General features: G+C 50.2%; 1 protein-coding gene across 1 annotated transcript; it reads left to right on the plus strand.

Moving 5' to 3' along the window:
• The first annotated feature begins 30 nt into the window (after nt 1–30).
• Nucleotides 31–15,501, plus strand: nob1 (NIN1 (RPN12) binding protein 1 homolog). The gene is made up of 9 exons (XM_064987117.1): nt 31–139; nt 400–532; nt 891–1,024; nt 2,096–2,167; nt 5,590–5,739; nt 6,474–6,737; nt 7,042–7,139; nt 9,146–9,290; nt 15,189–15,501. Exons 1-9 carry the CDS (start codon nt 47–49, stop codon nt 15,450–15,452), a joined length of 1,353 nt encoding a protein of 450 aa, XP_064843189.1. The 5' UTR covers nt 31–46; the 3' UTR covers nt 15,453–15,501.
• Nucleotides 15,502–15,614: the final 113 nt, after the last annotated feature.

Genomic DNA, 15,614 nt, shown 5'->3' on the forward strand with positions numbered 1-15,614 from the left:
TCACGGACAGCGCGAGAACTACTTCCGGTCTTCTGATTGGTTGGTGATGATGCGGACGTCGCTATCCAAGATGGCGGCTACCATGGTGGAACATGTTGTCGTAGACGCAGCAGGATTTTTGAAGAAAGCACTTCTTCAGGTGAGGTTTAAACTGTGTCACATATCAGTAGAGATGTTCTTCAGGTGTTCCGTCCCCCAGGATCAGAAGGATTTAATACGAATAACTTTTTTATCACAAACTGCGTGCTTGATGTCAGGTCTGGATAGCTAGTTAACGTGGTTCATTCTGTTTAAATGGCCACATCAACATCATGTAGCTGCGTATATTATCATTTATACATTACTGTAAATATTGCCCCCCCCCCCCCCCATATGTATATATATTTATTTATTTTGTAGGAAATCGGGAAGAATATCTACACGCTGAAGGATGTAGTAGAGGAAATTAGAGACAAGCCAACCCGGAGGAGCCTGTCGTTCCTACCATATCAACTCAACTTCAGAGAGCCGTACCCAGAGGACATCAGATTAGGTAGCTAAGGTTTTTTAAATGACTCATTTGGTCAGTTTTGGTTGTTTGATTTGTTGTACTGGATATTTGTTTTTGTATACAAATCTGCCTCTCCAACATCACTTCTATAGTTGTTACAATTACATTACATTAAAGTCATTTGGCAGACGCTCTTATCCAGAGCGACTTACAAATTGGTGAATTCACCTTATGACATCCAGTGGAACAGCCACTTTACAATAGTGCATCTAAATCATTTAAGGGGGGGGGTGAGAAGGATTACTTTATCCTTTTATCCTATTACTTTATTACTTTGTTGATGGTACTTGATGGTATTTCATGAATTGTGATGGTACTGAGTGTTGAGGTCTGTGTTCAGTGACTGAGTTCTCCAAGAAGACGGGAGACTACCCCAGCCTTTCTGCCACAGACATCAAGGTGTTGGCTCTGACATACCAGTTGGAGAGGGAAAACGTTGGGACGGACCACCTGAAGAAAGAACCTGAGGTCAAGGTAAGACCGGGAACAATGAGATGTGATCCCAAATGGAACCCTGTTTTCTTTCTGCACTATATAGGGAATAGGGTGCCATAGGACTCTGGTCTAAAGTAGTGCACTATATAGGGAATAGGGTCCCATAGGGCTCTGGTATAAAGTAGTGCACTATATAGGGAATAGGGTCCCATAGGGCTCTGGTATAAAGTAGTGCACTATATAGGGAATAGGGTCCCATAGGGCTCTGGTATAAAGTAGTGCACTATATAGGGAATAGGGTCCCATAGGGCTCTGGTATAAAGTAGTGCACTATATAGGGAATAGGGTCCCATAGGGCTCTGGTCTAAAGTAGTGCACTATATAGGGAATAGGGTGCCATAGGGCTCTGGTCTAAAGTAGTGCACTATATAGGGAATAGGGTGCCATAGGGCTCTGGTCTAAAGTAGTGCACTATATAGGGAATAGGGTGCCATAGGGCTCTGGTCTAAAGTAGTGCACTATATAGGGAATAGGGTCCCATAGGGCTCTGGTCTAAAGTAGTGCACTATATAGGGAATAGGGTCCCATAGGGCTCTGGTCTAAAGTAGTGCACTATATAGGGAATAGGGTCCCATAGGGCTCTGGTCTAAAGTAGTGCACTATATAGGGAATAGGGTGCCATAGGGCTCTGGTCTAAAGTAGTGCACTATATAGGGAATAGGGTTCCATAGGGCTCTGGTCTAAAGTAGTACACTATATAGGGAATAGGGTCCCATAGGGCTCTGGTATAAAGTAGTGCACTATATAGGGAATAGGGTACCATAGGGCTCTGGTCTAAAGTAGTGCAGTATTATAGGGAATAGGGTGCCATAGGACTCTGGTCTAAAGTAGTGCACTATATAGGGAATAGGGTCCCATAGGGCTCTGATCTAAAAAGTAGTGCACTAATGTAGGGAATAGGGCTCTAGTCTAAAGTAGTTCACTATATAGGGAACAGGGTGCCATGTGGGACACAACCAGTGAAACGGACTAGTTATCACACAGAACCCTGAGTATTGTAAGTGTTTCAATGGGTCCACATCACAGCTTTGACGTGTTGTCTGTTGTCAGGTCCAGGTGTGCAGTACAAGGAGACATCCAGAGGCTCCCGTTGGCGTGGCAGGGTTCCACTTCCCCTCAAAGGTACAGTATTAAGTGTTTTAATTTATCCATTATTTTACCGGGTAAGTTGACTGAGAACACGTTCTCATTTGCAGCAACGACCTGGGGAATAGTTACAGGGGAGAGGAGGAGGATTAGACAACGACCTGGGGAATAGTTACAGGGGAGAGGAGGGGGATTAGACAACGACCTGGGGAATAGTTACAGGGGAGAGGAGGAGGATTAGACAACGACCTGGGGAATAGTTACAGGGGAGAGGAGGGGGATTAGACAACGACCTGGGGAATAGTTACAGGGGAGAGGAGGAGGATTAGACAACGACCTGGGGAATAGTTACAGGGGAGAGGAGGAGGATTAGACAACAACCTGGGGAATAGTTACAGGGGAGAGGAGGAGGATTAGACAACAACCTGGGGAATAGTTACAGGGGAGAGGAGGAGGATTAGACAACAACCTGGGGAATAGTTACAGGGGAGAGGAGGAGGAGGATTAGACAACGACCTGGGGAATAGTTACAGGGGAGAGGAGGAGGATTAGACAACGACCTGGGGAATAGTTACAGGGGAGAGGAGGGGGATTAGACAACGACCTGGGGAATAGTTACAGGGGAGAGGAGGGGGATTAGACAACGACCTGGGGAATAGTTACAGGGGAGAGGAGGGGGATTAGACAACGACCTGGGGAATAGTTACAGGGGAGAGGAGGGGGATTAGACAACGACCTGGGGAATAGTTACAGGGGAGAGGAGGAGGATTAGACAACGACCTGGGGAATAGTTACAGGGGAGAGGAGGAGGATTAGACAACGACCTGGGGAATAGTTACAGGGGAGAGGAGGAGGATTAGACAACGACCTGGGGAATAGTTACAGGGGAGAGGAGGGGGATTAGACAACGACCTGGGGAATAGTTACAGGGGAGAGGAGGAGGATTAGACAACGACCTGGGGAATAGTTACAGGGGAGAGGAGGAGGATTAGACAACGACCTGGGGAATAGTTACAGGGGAGAGGAGGGGGATTAGACAACGACCTGGGGAATAGTTACAGGGGAGAGGAGGGGGATTAGACAACGACCTGGGGAATAGTTACAGGGGAGAGGAGGAGGATTAGACAACGACCTGGGGAATAGTTACAGGGGAGAGGAGGAGGATTAGACAACGACCTGGGGAATAGTTACAGGGGAGAGGAGGAGGATTAGACAACGACCTGGGGAATAGTTACAGGGGAGAGGAGGAGGAGGATTAGACAACGACCTGGGGAATAGTTACAGGGGAGAGGAGGAGGATTAGACAACGACCTGGGGAATAGTTACAGGGGAGAGGAGGAGGATTAGACAACGACCTGGGGAATAGTTACAGGGGAGAGGAGGAGGAGGATTAGACAACGACCTGGGGAATAGTTACAGGGGAGAGGAGGGGGATTAGACAACGACCTGGGGAATAGTTACAGGGGAGAGGAGGAGGATTAGACAACGACCTGGGGAATAGTTACAGGGGAGAGGAGGAGGATTAGACAACGACCTGGGGAATAGTTACAGGGGAGAGGAGGAGGAGGATTAGACAACGACCTGGGGAATAGTTACAGGGGAGAGGAGGAGGATTAGACAACGACCTGGGGAATAGTTACAGGGGAGAGGAGGAGGATTAGACAACGACCTGGGGAATAGTTACAGGGGAGAGGAGGAGGATTAGACAACGACCTGGGGAATAGTTACAGGGGAGAGGAGGGGGATTAGACAACGACCTGGGGAATAGTTACAGGGGAGAGGAGGGGGATTAGACAACGACCTGGGGAATAGTTACAGGGGAGAGGAGGGGGATTAGACAACGACCTGGGGAATAGTTACAGGGGAGAGGAGGAGGATTAGACAACGACCTGGGGAATAGTTACAGGGGAGAGGAGGAGGATTAGACAACGACCTGGGGAATAGTTACAGGGGAGAGGAGGAGGATTAGACAACGACCTGGGGAATAGTTACAGGGGAGAGGAGGAGGATTAGACAACGACCTGGGGAATAGTTACAGGGGAGAGGAGGAGGATTAGACAACGACCTGGGGAATAGTTACAGGGGAGAGGAGGAGGAGGATTAGACAACGACCTGGGGAATAGTTACAGGGGAGAGGAGGAGGATTAGACAACGACCTGGGGAATAGTTACAGGGGAGAGGAGGAGGATTAGACAACGACCTGGGGAATAGTTACAGGGGAGAGGAGGAGGATTAGACAACGACCTGGGGAATAGTTACAGGGGAGAGGAGGAGGAGGATTAGACAACGACCTGGGGAATAGTTACAGGGGAGAGGAGGAGGATTAGACAACGACCTGGGGAATAGTTACAGGGGAGAGGAGGAGGAGGATTAGACAACGACCTGGGGAATAGTTACAGGGGAGAGGAGGGGGATTAGACAACGACCTGGGGAATAGTTACAGGGGAGAGGAGGAGGATTAGACAACGACCTGGGGAATAGTTACAGGGGAGAGGAGGAGGATTAGACAACGACCTGGGGAATAGTTACAGGGGAGAGGAGGAGGAGGATTAGACAACGACCTGGGGAATAGTTACAGGGGAGAGGAGGAGGATTAGACAACGACCTGGGGAATAGTTACAGGGGAGAGGAGGAGGAGGATTAGACAACGACCTGGGGAATAGTTACAGGGGAGAGGAGGAGGATTAGACAACAACCTGGGGAATAGTTACAGGGGAGAGGAGGAGGATTAGACAACGACCTGGGGAATAGTTACAGGGGAGAGGAGGAGGATTAGACAACGACCTGGGGAATAGTTACAGGGGAGAGGAGGAGGATTAGACAACGACCTGGGGAATAGTTACAGGGGAGAGGAGGGGGATGAATGAGCCAATTGTAAACTGGGGATTATTAGGTGACCGTGATGGTTTGAGGGCCAGATTGGGAATTTAGCCAGGACACCGGGGTTAACATCTCTCCTCTTACGATAAGTGCCATGGGATCTTTACTGACCTCAGAGAGTCAGGACACCCGTTTAACGTCCCATCCGATAGACGGCACCCTACACAGGGCAGTGTCCCCAATCACTGGCCTGGGGCATTGGGATATTTTCTTTTAGACCAGAGGAACGAGTGCCTCTTACTGGCCCTCCAACACCACTACCAGCAGCATCTGGTCTCCCATCCAGAAACTGACCAGGACCAACCCTGCTTAGCTTCAGAAGCAAGCCAACAGTGGTATGCAGGGTGGTATGCTGCTGGCAAGTCCAAACAATGACATGAAATCAACTCTGTTGTTAACCAGAGTACTGATCCGTATGCCTGTTGAGATGTTTGACTAAGTAAATGAACAACCTAAAGACATGTAGAATAACCATGTGAATGGGGAACCATGTGGGATGATCATTAGTACAAATCAACCACTTCTGTCAACATCTAGAATAATAGTTAAGAGTTCTCCTCTTCTCCTCTGTGGTCCAGAGGCCAGCTGATGGGTTGTTTAGTGGCAGACAGAGGCCAGCAGCACAGACACAGCACAGCTATAACCCCCCAGAGATCGGAGAGTACAACAGCTTCCAGTTCTGGAGGAATCCTCTGCCGTGCTTCGACACTGACCTGCTGGAACTAGTGGTGAGTAGAACACACACTACCTCTGACCTGCTATAACTAGAACACACACTCTCTCTGACCTGCTTCGACACTGACCTGCTGGAACTAGTGGTGAGTAGAACACACACTACCTCTGACCTGACCCACAGCCACAGTGTCCTCTGAGCAACATGTCATCTGGGTTTCTGTCCTACTGCAGTTGTCCTCTGAGTAACATGTCATCAGGGTTCCTGTCCTACTGCAGTTGTCCTCTGAGTAACATGTCATCAGGGTTCCTGTCCTACTGCAGTTGTTGCAGGTTGAACCATGTCATCGGGGTTCCTGTCCTACTGCAGTTGTTGCGGGGTTGAACCATGTCATCGGGGTTCCTGTCCTACTGCAGTTGTTGCGGGGTTGAACCATGTCATCAGGGTTCCTGTCCTACTGCAGTTGTTGCGGGGTTGAACCATGTCATCAGGGTTCCTGTCCTACTGCAGTTGTCCTCTGAGCAACATGTCATCAGGGTTCCTGTCCTACTGCAGTTGTTGCAGGGTTGAACCATGTCATCAGGGTTCCTGTCCTACTGCAGTTTTTTTGGACAGATTGACACAGTCGTCAAAGACGGATTCACAATGATTCACCTCTGTCTGTCTGTCTGCCTGCCTGTCTCTCTGTCTGTCTCTCTCTCTGTCTGTCTCTCTCTGTCTCTCTGTCTCGTCTGTCTGCCTCTCTGTCGGTGCTGATGAATTGATGTGGTCCTTGTTATTTACCTGCAGAACATTGAGGACCTGTCAATATCAGACAGTGGAGCAGCAGACACCGTCCACACAGAACCTGAGACCGGGTCAGAGGAACACAAACACTCAAAGAATCATTCAGAGGAGCACGGCAGTGGGTCGGAGGAGGAGGAGGATGAGGAGGAGGATGGCGGCGGTTGGATCACCCCTAGCAACATTAAACAGGTCCAGATAGAGACGGGGATCTGGGCGTCGCCTGTGGACGTTAAAGTGGCGTGTCTCACCACCGACTTCGCTATGCAGGTACTGAGGCCCAAATGGACCCCTTGATAGTGCACTACTTCTAACCAGGGCCCATAGGTAGTGCATACGTAGTACACTATGTAGGGAATTGGGTTGCCATTTGGGACTTAACATTTAAGATTCTGGTTAAATTAACTCGAATCGTTCAGCGAACTCCTCTTTGTCTACGTAACTGTCACCGAGTGGTATTAGTCGATGCTGATTACTTAAAGTTGATTAAATTCTGTTGAGACCCCATTTTAGATTTCTACATTGAGAACCATGCGGTTGGTCGACTGTTGACGGAAACTGGTTTGTTCAACAGAACGTCCTGATTCAGATCGGGCTCCATGTCCTCTCTGTGAATGGGATGCTCATCAAACAGTCCAGGAATTACATCCTGCGATGCCACGCCTGTTTTAAGTGAGTACCTCTTCCACGCTGACCAGAAGTCACGTCACAAAATACATTTACAAATCCGTGTTATTCAATTATTGCACCCACTGCCTGGCGCGCGCCAACCTGCGTCTGCGTTGCCAAGGGCTAAAATAGAAGTCCTGCCTCACCCATCTCCTCATTGGTTTATAGAAGCAGGTACCCACATCCCATCCTCATTGGTTTATAGAAGCAGGTACCCACATCCCATCTCCTCATTGGTTTATAGAAGCAGGTACCCGCGTGCCATCTCCTCATTGGTTTATAGAAGCAGGTACCCACGTCCCATCTCCTCATTGGTTTATAGAAGCAGGTACCCACGTCCCATCTCCTCATTGGTTTATAGAAGCAGGTACCCACGTCCCATCTCCTCATTGGTTTATAGAAGCAGGTACCCACGTGCCATCTCCTCATTGGTTTATAGAAGCAGGTACCCACGTCCCATCTCATTGGTTTATAGAAGCAGGTACCCACGTGCCATCTCCTCATTGGTTTATAGAAGCAGGTACCCACGTCCCATCTCCTCATTGGTTTATAGAAGCAGGTACCCGCGTCCCATCTCCTCATTGGTTTATAGAAGCAGGTACCCGCGTCCCATCTCCTCATTGGTTTATAGAAGCAGGTACCCGCATCCCATCTCCTCATTGGTTTATAGAAGCAGGTACCCGCATCCCATCTCCTCATTGGTTTATAGAAGCAGGTACCCACATACCATCTCCTCATTGGTTTATAGAAGCAGGTACCCACATCCCATCTCCTCATTGGTTTATAGAAGCAGGTACCCACGTGCCATCTCCTCATTGGTTTATAGAAGCAGGTACCCACGTCCCATCTCCTCATTGGTTTATAGAAGCAGGTACCCACGTGCCATCTCCTCATTGGTTTATAGAAGCAGGTACCCACGTCCCATCCTCATTGGTTTATAGAAGCAGGTACCCACGTCCCATCTCCTCATTGGTTTATAGAAGCAGGTACCCACATACCATCTCCTCATTGGTTTATAGAAGCAGGTACCCGCGTCCCATCCTCATTGGTTTATAGAAGCAGGTACCCACGTCATCTCCTCATTGGTTTATAGAAGCAGGTACCCACGTCATATCCTCATTGGTTTATAGAAGCAGGTACCCGCGTGCCATCTCCTCATTGGTTTATAGAAGCAGGTACCCGCGTGCCATCTCCTCATTGGTTTATAGAAGCAGGTACCCACATCCCATCTCCTCATTGGTTTATAGAAGCAGGTACCCACGTCCCATCTCCTCATTGGTTTATAGAAGCAGGTACCCACGTCCCATCTCCTCATTGGTTTATAGAAGCAGGTACCCACATACCATCTCCTCATTGGTTTATAGAAGCAGATACCCACGTCCCATCTCCTCATTGGTTTATAGAAGCAGATACCCACGTCCCATCTCATCATTGGTTTATAGAAGCAGGTATGCACATGTCATCTCCTCATTGGTTATACCCATGTGGGTGATTGAAAGATGAAATGTTTTGCCAGTCGTTGTGGTAATACTATTAAAGTTTAGACGCCAATCACCCTATAAACTCAAAGATGAAAAAGCCTGGAAGGAGGAGAGATTACTAGAAACGATTCGGTTGACCGTTTTATGTGTGGATTAATTGTCGGAGTAGAGGACCTTGCGCATTTCAGGTAAAATGTTTATATCCCAGGACAAATTAGCTAGCAAGTGCAAGCCAAGTAGCTAAATTGCCATACATGTTTAATGCTTTTCGACCTGTCCCCAAATGAATGTCATTGGTTCAGTTTGTTTTGATCGCGTTTGGTGTCGGGGGACAAAATACCTTTACGCACGACGGCGCAGCCGGTCTGGGTTCCGTGTTCGCAGTAAATTAAAACACCCGTTGATGTCACGAGGACCCGTTTTTAGAAATTAGACAACTTTTTAAATATTAGGAAACTTGTTCTCAACCTTGGTCTTTAAGAAGCTTAATTCAAACGGATAGTCAGACCTTTTCTCTCTCTGTTGTAGGACCACCACCAACATGACTAAGGTTTTCTGTCCACACTGTGGCAACAGAACGCTGAAGAAGATAGCCGTGACTGTCAGCGAGGACGGAAACATCCAGATGCATTTCTCAAAGAACCCCAAAGTGCTCAACCCCAAAGGGAAGAGGGTAAGTGGATGAAATGGGACTAGACCCACATCATACTGGGGTAGGAAACATCTTCCACCCCAAAGGAAACAGGGTAAGTGGATGAAATGGGACCAGACCCAGACTACAATGAAACATCATACTGTAGTAGGAAACATCTTTGGTTACTGATCCAGAACTCTAACCACTAAGCTACCTACAGACTAGCTTCTCCACTCTGTGACCGTAGCAGCTGCAGACTAGCTTCTCCACTCTGTGACCGTAGCAGCTGCAGACTAGCTTCTCCACTCTGTGACCGTAGCAGCTGCAGACTAGCTTCTCCACTCTGTGACCGTAGCAGCTGCAGACTAGCTTCTCCACTCTGTGACCGTAGCAGCTGCAGACTAGCTTCTCCACTCTGTGACCGTAGCAGCTGCAGACTAGCTTCTCCACTCTGTGACCGTAGCAGCTGCAGACTAGCTTCTCCACTCTGTGACCGTAGCAGCTGCAGACTAGCTTCTCCACTCTGTGACCGTAGCAGCTGCAGACTAGCTTCTCCACTCTGTGACCGTAGCAGCTGCAGACTAGCTTCTCCACTCTGTGACCGTAGCAGCTGCAGACTAGCTTCTCCACTCTGTGACCGTAGCAGCTGCAGACTAGCTTCTCCACTCTGTGACCGTAGCAGCTGCAGACTAGCTTCTCCACTCTGTGACCGTAGCAGCTGCAGACTAGCTTCTCCACTCTGTGACCGTAGCAGCTGCAGACTAGCTTCTCCACTCTGTGACCGTAGCAGCTGCAGACTAGCTTCTCCACTCTGTGACCGTAGCAGCTGCAGACTAGCTTCTCCACTCTGTGACCGTAGCAGCTGCAGACTAGCTTCTCCACTCTGTGACCGTAGCAGCTGCAGACTAGCTTCTCCACTCTGTGACCGTAGCAGCTGCAGACTAGCTTCTCCACTCTGTGACCGTAGCAGCTGCAGACTAGCTTCTCCACTCTGTGACCGTAGCAGCTGCAGACTAGCTTCTCCACTCTGTGACCGTAGCAGCTGCAGACTAGCTTCTCCACTCTGTGACCGTAGCAGCTGCAGACTAGCTTCTCCACTCTGTGACCGTAGCAGCTGCAGACTAGCTTCTCCACTCTTACCGTAGCAGCTACAGACTAGCTTCTCCACTCTTACCGTAGCAGCTGCAGACTAGCTTCTCCACTCTGTGACCGTAGCAGCTACAGACTAGCTTCTCCACTCTGTGACCGTAGCAGCTGCAGACTAGCTTCTCCACTCTGTGACCGTAGCAGCTGCAGACTAGCTTCTCCACTATGTGACCGTAGCAGCTACAGACTAGCTTCTCCACTCTGTGACCGTAGCAGCTACAGACTAGCTTCTCCACTCTAAAAACCGTAGCAGCTACAGACTAGCTTCTCCACTCTGTGACCGTAGCAGCTGCAGACTAGCTTCTCCACTCTGTTACCGTAGCAGCTACAGACTAGCTTCTCCACTCTGTTACCGTAGCAGCTACAGACTAGCTTCTCCACTCTGTGACCGTAGCAGCTGCAGACTAGCTTCTCCACTCTGTTACCGTAGCAGCTGCAGACTAGCTTCTCCACTCTGTGACCGTAGCAGCTGCAGACTAGCTTCTCCACTATGTTACCGTAGCAGCTACAGACTAGCTTCTCCACTCTGTGACCGTAGCAGCTACAGACTAGCTTCTCCACTCTAAAAACCGTAGCAGCTACAGACTAGCTTCTCCACTCTGTGACCGTAGCAGCTGCAGACTAGCTTCTCCACTCTGTGACCGTAGCAGCTGCAGACTAGCTTCTCCACTCTGTGACCGTAGCAGCTGCAGACTAGCTTCTCCACTCTGTTACCGTAGCAGCTACAGACTAGCTTCTCCACTCTGTTACCGTAGCAGCTACAGACTAGCTTCTCCACTCTGTGACCGTAGCAGCTGCAGACTAGCTTCTCCACTCTGTGACCGTAGCAGCTGCAGACTAGCTTCTCCACTCTGTGACCGTAGCAGCTGCAGACTAGCTTCTCCACTCTTACCGTAGCAGCTACAGACTAGCTTCTCCACTCTTACCGTAGCAGCTGCAGACTAGCTTCTCCACTCTGTGACCGTAGCAGCTACAGACTAGCTTCTCCACTCTGTGACCGTAGCAGCTACAGACTAGCTTCTCCACTCTGTTACTGCTACAGACTAGCTTCTCCACTCTGTGACCGTAGCACCTGCAGACTAGCTTCTCCACTCTGTGACCGTAGCACCTGCAGACTAGCTTCTCCACTCTGTGACCGTAGCAGCTGCAGACTAGCTTCTCCACTCTGTGACCGTAGCAGCTGCAGACTAGCTTCTCCACTCTGTGACCGTAGCAGCTGCAGACTAGCTTCTCCACTCTGTGACCGTAGCAGCTGCAGACTAGCTTCTCCACTCTGTGACCGTAGCAGCTGCAGACTAGCTTCTCCACTCTGTGACCGTAGCAGCTGCAGACTAGCTTCTCCACTCTGTGACCGTAGCAGCTGCAGACTAGCTTCTCCACTCTGTGACCGTAGCAGCTGCAGACTAGCTTCTCCACTCTGTGACCGTAGCAGCTGCAGACTAGCTTCTCCACTCTGTGACCGTAGCAGCTGCAGACTAGCTTCTCCACTCTGTGACCGTAGCAGCTGCAGACTAGCTTCTCCACTCTGTGACCGTAGCAGCTGCAGACTAGCTTCTCCACTCTGTGACCGTAGCAGCTGCAGACTAGCTTCTCCACTCTGTGACCGTAGCAGCTGCAGACTAGCTTCTCCACTCTGTGACCGTAGCAGCTGCAGACTAGCTTCTCCACTCTGTGACCGTAGCAGCTGCAGACTAGCTTCTCCACTCTGTGACCGTAGCAGCTGCAGACTAGCTTCTCCACTCTGTGACCGTAGCAGCTGCAGACTAGCTTCTCCACTCTGTGACCGTAGCAGCTGCAGACTAGCTTCTCCACTCTGTGACCGTAGCAGCTGCAGACTAGCTTCTCCACTCTGTGACCGTAGCAGCTGCAGACTAGCTTCTCCACTCTGTGACCGTAGCAGCTGCAGACTAGCTTCTCCACTCTGTGACCGTAGCAGCTGCAGACTAGCTTCTCCACTCTGTGACCGTAGCAGCTGCAGACTAGCTTCTCCACTCTTACCGTAGCAGCTGCAGACTAGCTTCTCCACTCTTACCGTAGCAGCTGCAGACTAGCTTCTCCACTCTGTGACCGTAGCAGCTACAGACTAGCTTCTCCACTCTGTGACCGTAGCAGCTGCAGACTAGCTTCTCCACTCTGTGACCGTAGCAGCTGCAGACTAGCTTCTCCACTATGTGACCGTAGCAGCTACAGACTAGCTTCTCCACTCTGTGACCGTAGCAGCTACAGACTAGCTTCTCCACTCTAAAAACCGTAGCAGCTACAGACTAGCTTCTCCACTCTGTGACCGTAGCAGCTGCAGACTAGCTTCTCCACTCTGTTACCGTAGCAGCTACAGACTAGCTTCTCCACTCTGTTACCGTAGCAGCTACAGACTAGCTTCTCCACTCTGTGACCGTAGCAGCTGCAGACTAGCTTCTCCACTCTGTTACCGTAGCAGCTGCAGACTAGCTTCTCCACTCTGTGACCGTAGCAGCTACAGACTAGCTTCTCCACTCTGTGACCGTAGCAGCTACAGACTAGCTTCTCCACTATGTTACCGTAGCAGCTACAGACTAGCTTCTCCACTCTGTGACCGTAGCAGCTACAGACTAGCTTCTCCACTCTAAAAACCGTAGCAGCTACAGACTAGCTTCTCCACTCTGTGACCGTAGCAGCTGCAGACTAGCTTCTCCACTCTGTGACCGTAGCAGCTGCAGACTAGCTTCTCCACTCTGTGACCGTAGCAGCTGCAGACTAGCTTCTCCACTCTGTTACCGTAGCAGCTACAGACTAGCTTCTCCACTCTGTTACCGTAGCAGCTACAGACTAGCTTCTCCACTCTGTGACCGTAGCAGCTGCAGACTAGCTTCTCCACTCTGTGACCGTAGCAGCTGCAGACTAGCTTCTCCACTCTGTGACCGTAGCAGCTGCAGACTAGCTTCTCCACTCTTACCGTAGCAGCTACAGACTAGCTTCTCCACTCTTACCGTAGCAGCTGCAGACTAGCTTCTCCACTCTGTGACCGTAGCAGCTACAGACTAGCTTCTCCACTCTGTGACCGTAGCAGCTACAGACTAGCTTCTCCACTCTGTTACTGCTACAGACTAGCTTCTCCACTCTGTGACCGTAGCAGCTACAGACTAGCTTCTCCACTCTGTTACCGTAGCACCTGCAGACTAGCTTCTCCACTCTGTTACCGTAGCACCTGCAGACTAGCTTCTCCACTCTGTGACCGTAGCAGCTGCAGACTAGCTTCTCCACTCTGTGACCGTAGCAGCTGCAGACTAGCTTCTCCACTCTGTGACCGTAGCAGCTGCAGACTAGCTTCTCCACTCTGTGACCGTAGCAGCTGCAGACTAGCTTCTCCACTCTGTGACCGTAGCAGCTGCAGACTAGCTTCTCCACTCTGTGACCGTAGCAGCTGCAGACTAGCTTCTCCACTCTGTGACCGTAGCAGCTGCAGACTAGCTTCTCCACTCTGTGACCGTAGCAGCTGCAGACTAGCTTCTCCACTCTGTGACCGTAGCAGCTGCAGACTAGCTTCTCCACTCTGTGACCGTAGCAGCTACAGACTAGCTTCTCCACTCTGTGACCGTAGCAGCTACAGACTAGCTTCTCCACTATGTGACCGTAGCAGCTACAGACTAGCTTCTCCACTCTGTGACCGTAGCAGCTACAGACTAGCTTCTCCACTATGTGACCGTAGCAGCTACAGACTAGCTTCTCCACTCTGTGACCGTAGCAGCTACAGACTAGCTTCTCCACTCTAAAAACCGTAGCAGCTACAGACTAGCTTCTCCACTCTGTGACCGTAGCAGCTGCAGACTAGCTTCTCCACTCTGTTACCGTAGCAGCTACAGACTAGCTTCTCCACTCTGTTACCGTAGCAGCTACAGACTAGCTTCTCCACTCTGTGACCGTAGCAGCTGCAGACTAGCTTCTCCACTCTGTTACCGTAGCAGCTGCAGACTAGCTTCTCCACTCTGTGACCGTAGCAGCTACAGACTAGCTTCTCCACTCTGTGACCGTAGCAGCTACAGACTAGCTTCTCCACTATGTTACCGTAGCAGCTACAGACTAGCTTCTCCACTCTGTGACCGTAGCAGCTACAGACTAGCTTCTCCACTCTAAAAACCGTAGCAGCTACAGACTAGCTTCTCCACTCTGTGACCGTAGCAGCTGCAGACTAGCTTCTCCACTCTGTGACCGTAGCAGCTGCAGACTAGCTTCTCCACTCTGTGACCGTAGCAGCTGCAGACTAGCTTCTCCACTCTGTTACCGTAGCAGCTACAGACTAGCTTCTCCACTCTGTTACCGTAGCAGCTACAGACTAGCTTCTCCACTCTGTTACCGTAGCAGCTACAGACTAGCTTCTCCACTCTGTGACCGTAGCAGCTACAGACTAGCTTCTCCACTCTAAAAACCGTAGCAGCTACAGACTAGCTTCTCCACTCTGTGACCGTAGCAGCTACAGACTAGCTTCTCCACTCTGTGACCGTAGCAGCTACAGACTAGCTTCTCCACTCTGTGACCGTAGCAGCTACAGACTAGCTTCTCCACTCTGTGACCGTAGCAGCTACAGACTAGCTTCTCCACTCTGTTACCGTAGCAGCTACAGACTAGCTTCTCCACTCTGTGACTGTAGCAGCTACAGACTAGCTTCTCCACTCTGTGACTGTAGCAGCTACAGACTAGCTTCTCCACTCTGTGACCGTAGCAGCTACAGACTAGCTTCTCCACTCTGTTACCATTGCATATTGTAAATGATTGAGGTGAAATGCTAATCTAATGTCCGCTCTCTGTTCCCCATAGTACTCCCTGCCCCTGCCACAAGGGGGCAAACACGGCAGCAACCCCCACCTGGTGGAGGACCAGCGTTTCCCCCAGCAGCGCGTGTCCCGTAAGGCCCGCCAGAAGACGGACGTCTTTAACCCAGACTACCTGGCCGGGGGCGGCTCACCTTTCTCTGATCACGACATCTACAGCCGCTCTGCCAACCTGCACATCACAGACGGCGCGGGCGGAGGGGGTCGGAGGCGGGCCAACCCCAACGCTGCCCGCAAGAAGAAATGTTGAAGAATCCGAAGCCATTTTCTACACGCCAAGTTCCACGAAAGAGAAATCCCAGAAATCCCAGAAACTCCCAGAAACTGTAAAGATAGCTGGATTTAATACTGATGTTTTGTATAAAATTTAAAAAAAATTTAAAGGTAAACTTAATGAATTCCAGGTTCAAAT

This window comes from Oncorhynchus masou, chromosome 2 (assembly GCF_036934945.1).
Source record: "Oncorhynchus masou masou isolate Uvic2021 chromosome 2, UVic_Omas_1.1, whole genome shotgun sequence".
NCBI classification, from domain to species: Eukaryota; Metazoa; Chordata; class Actinopteri; order Salmoniformes; family Salmonidae; genus Oncorhynchus; species Oncorhynchus masou.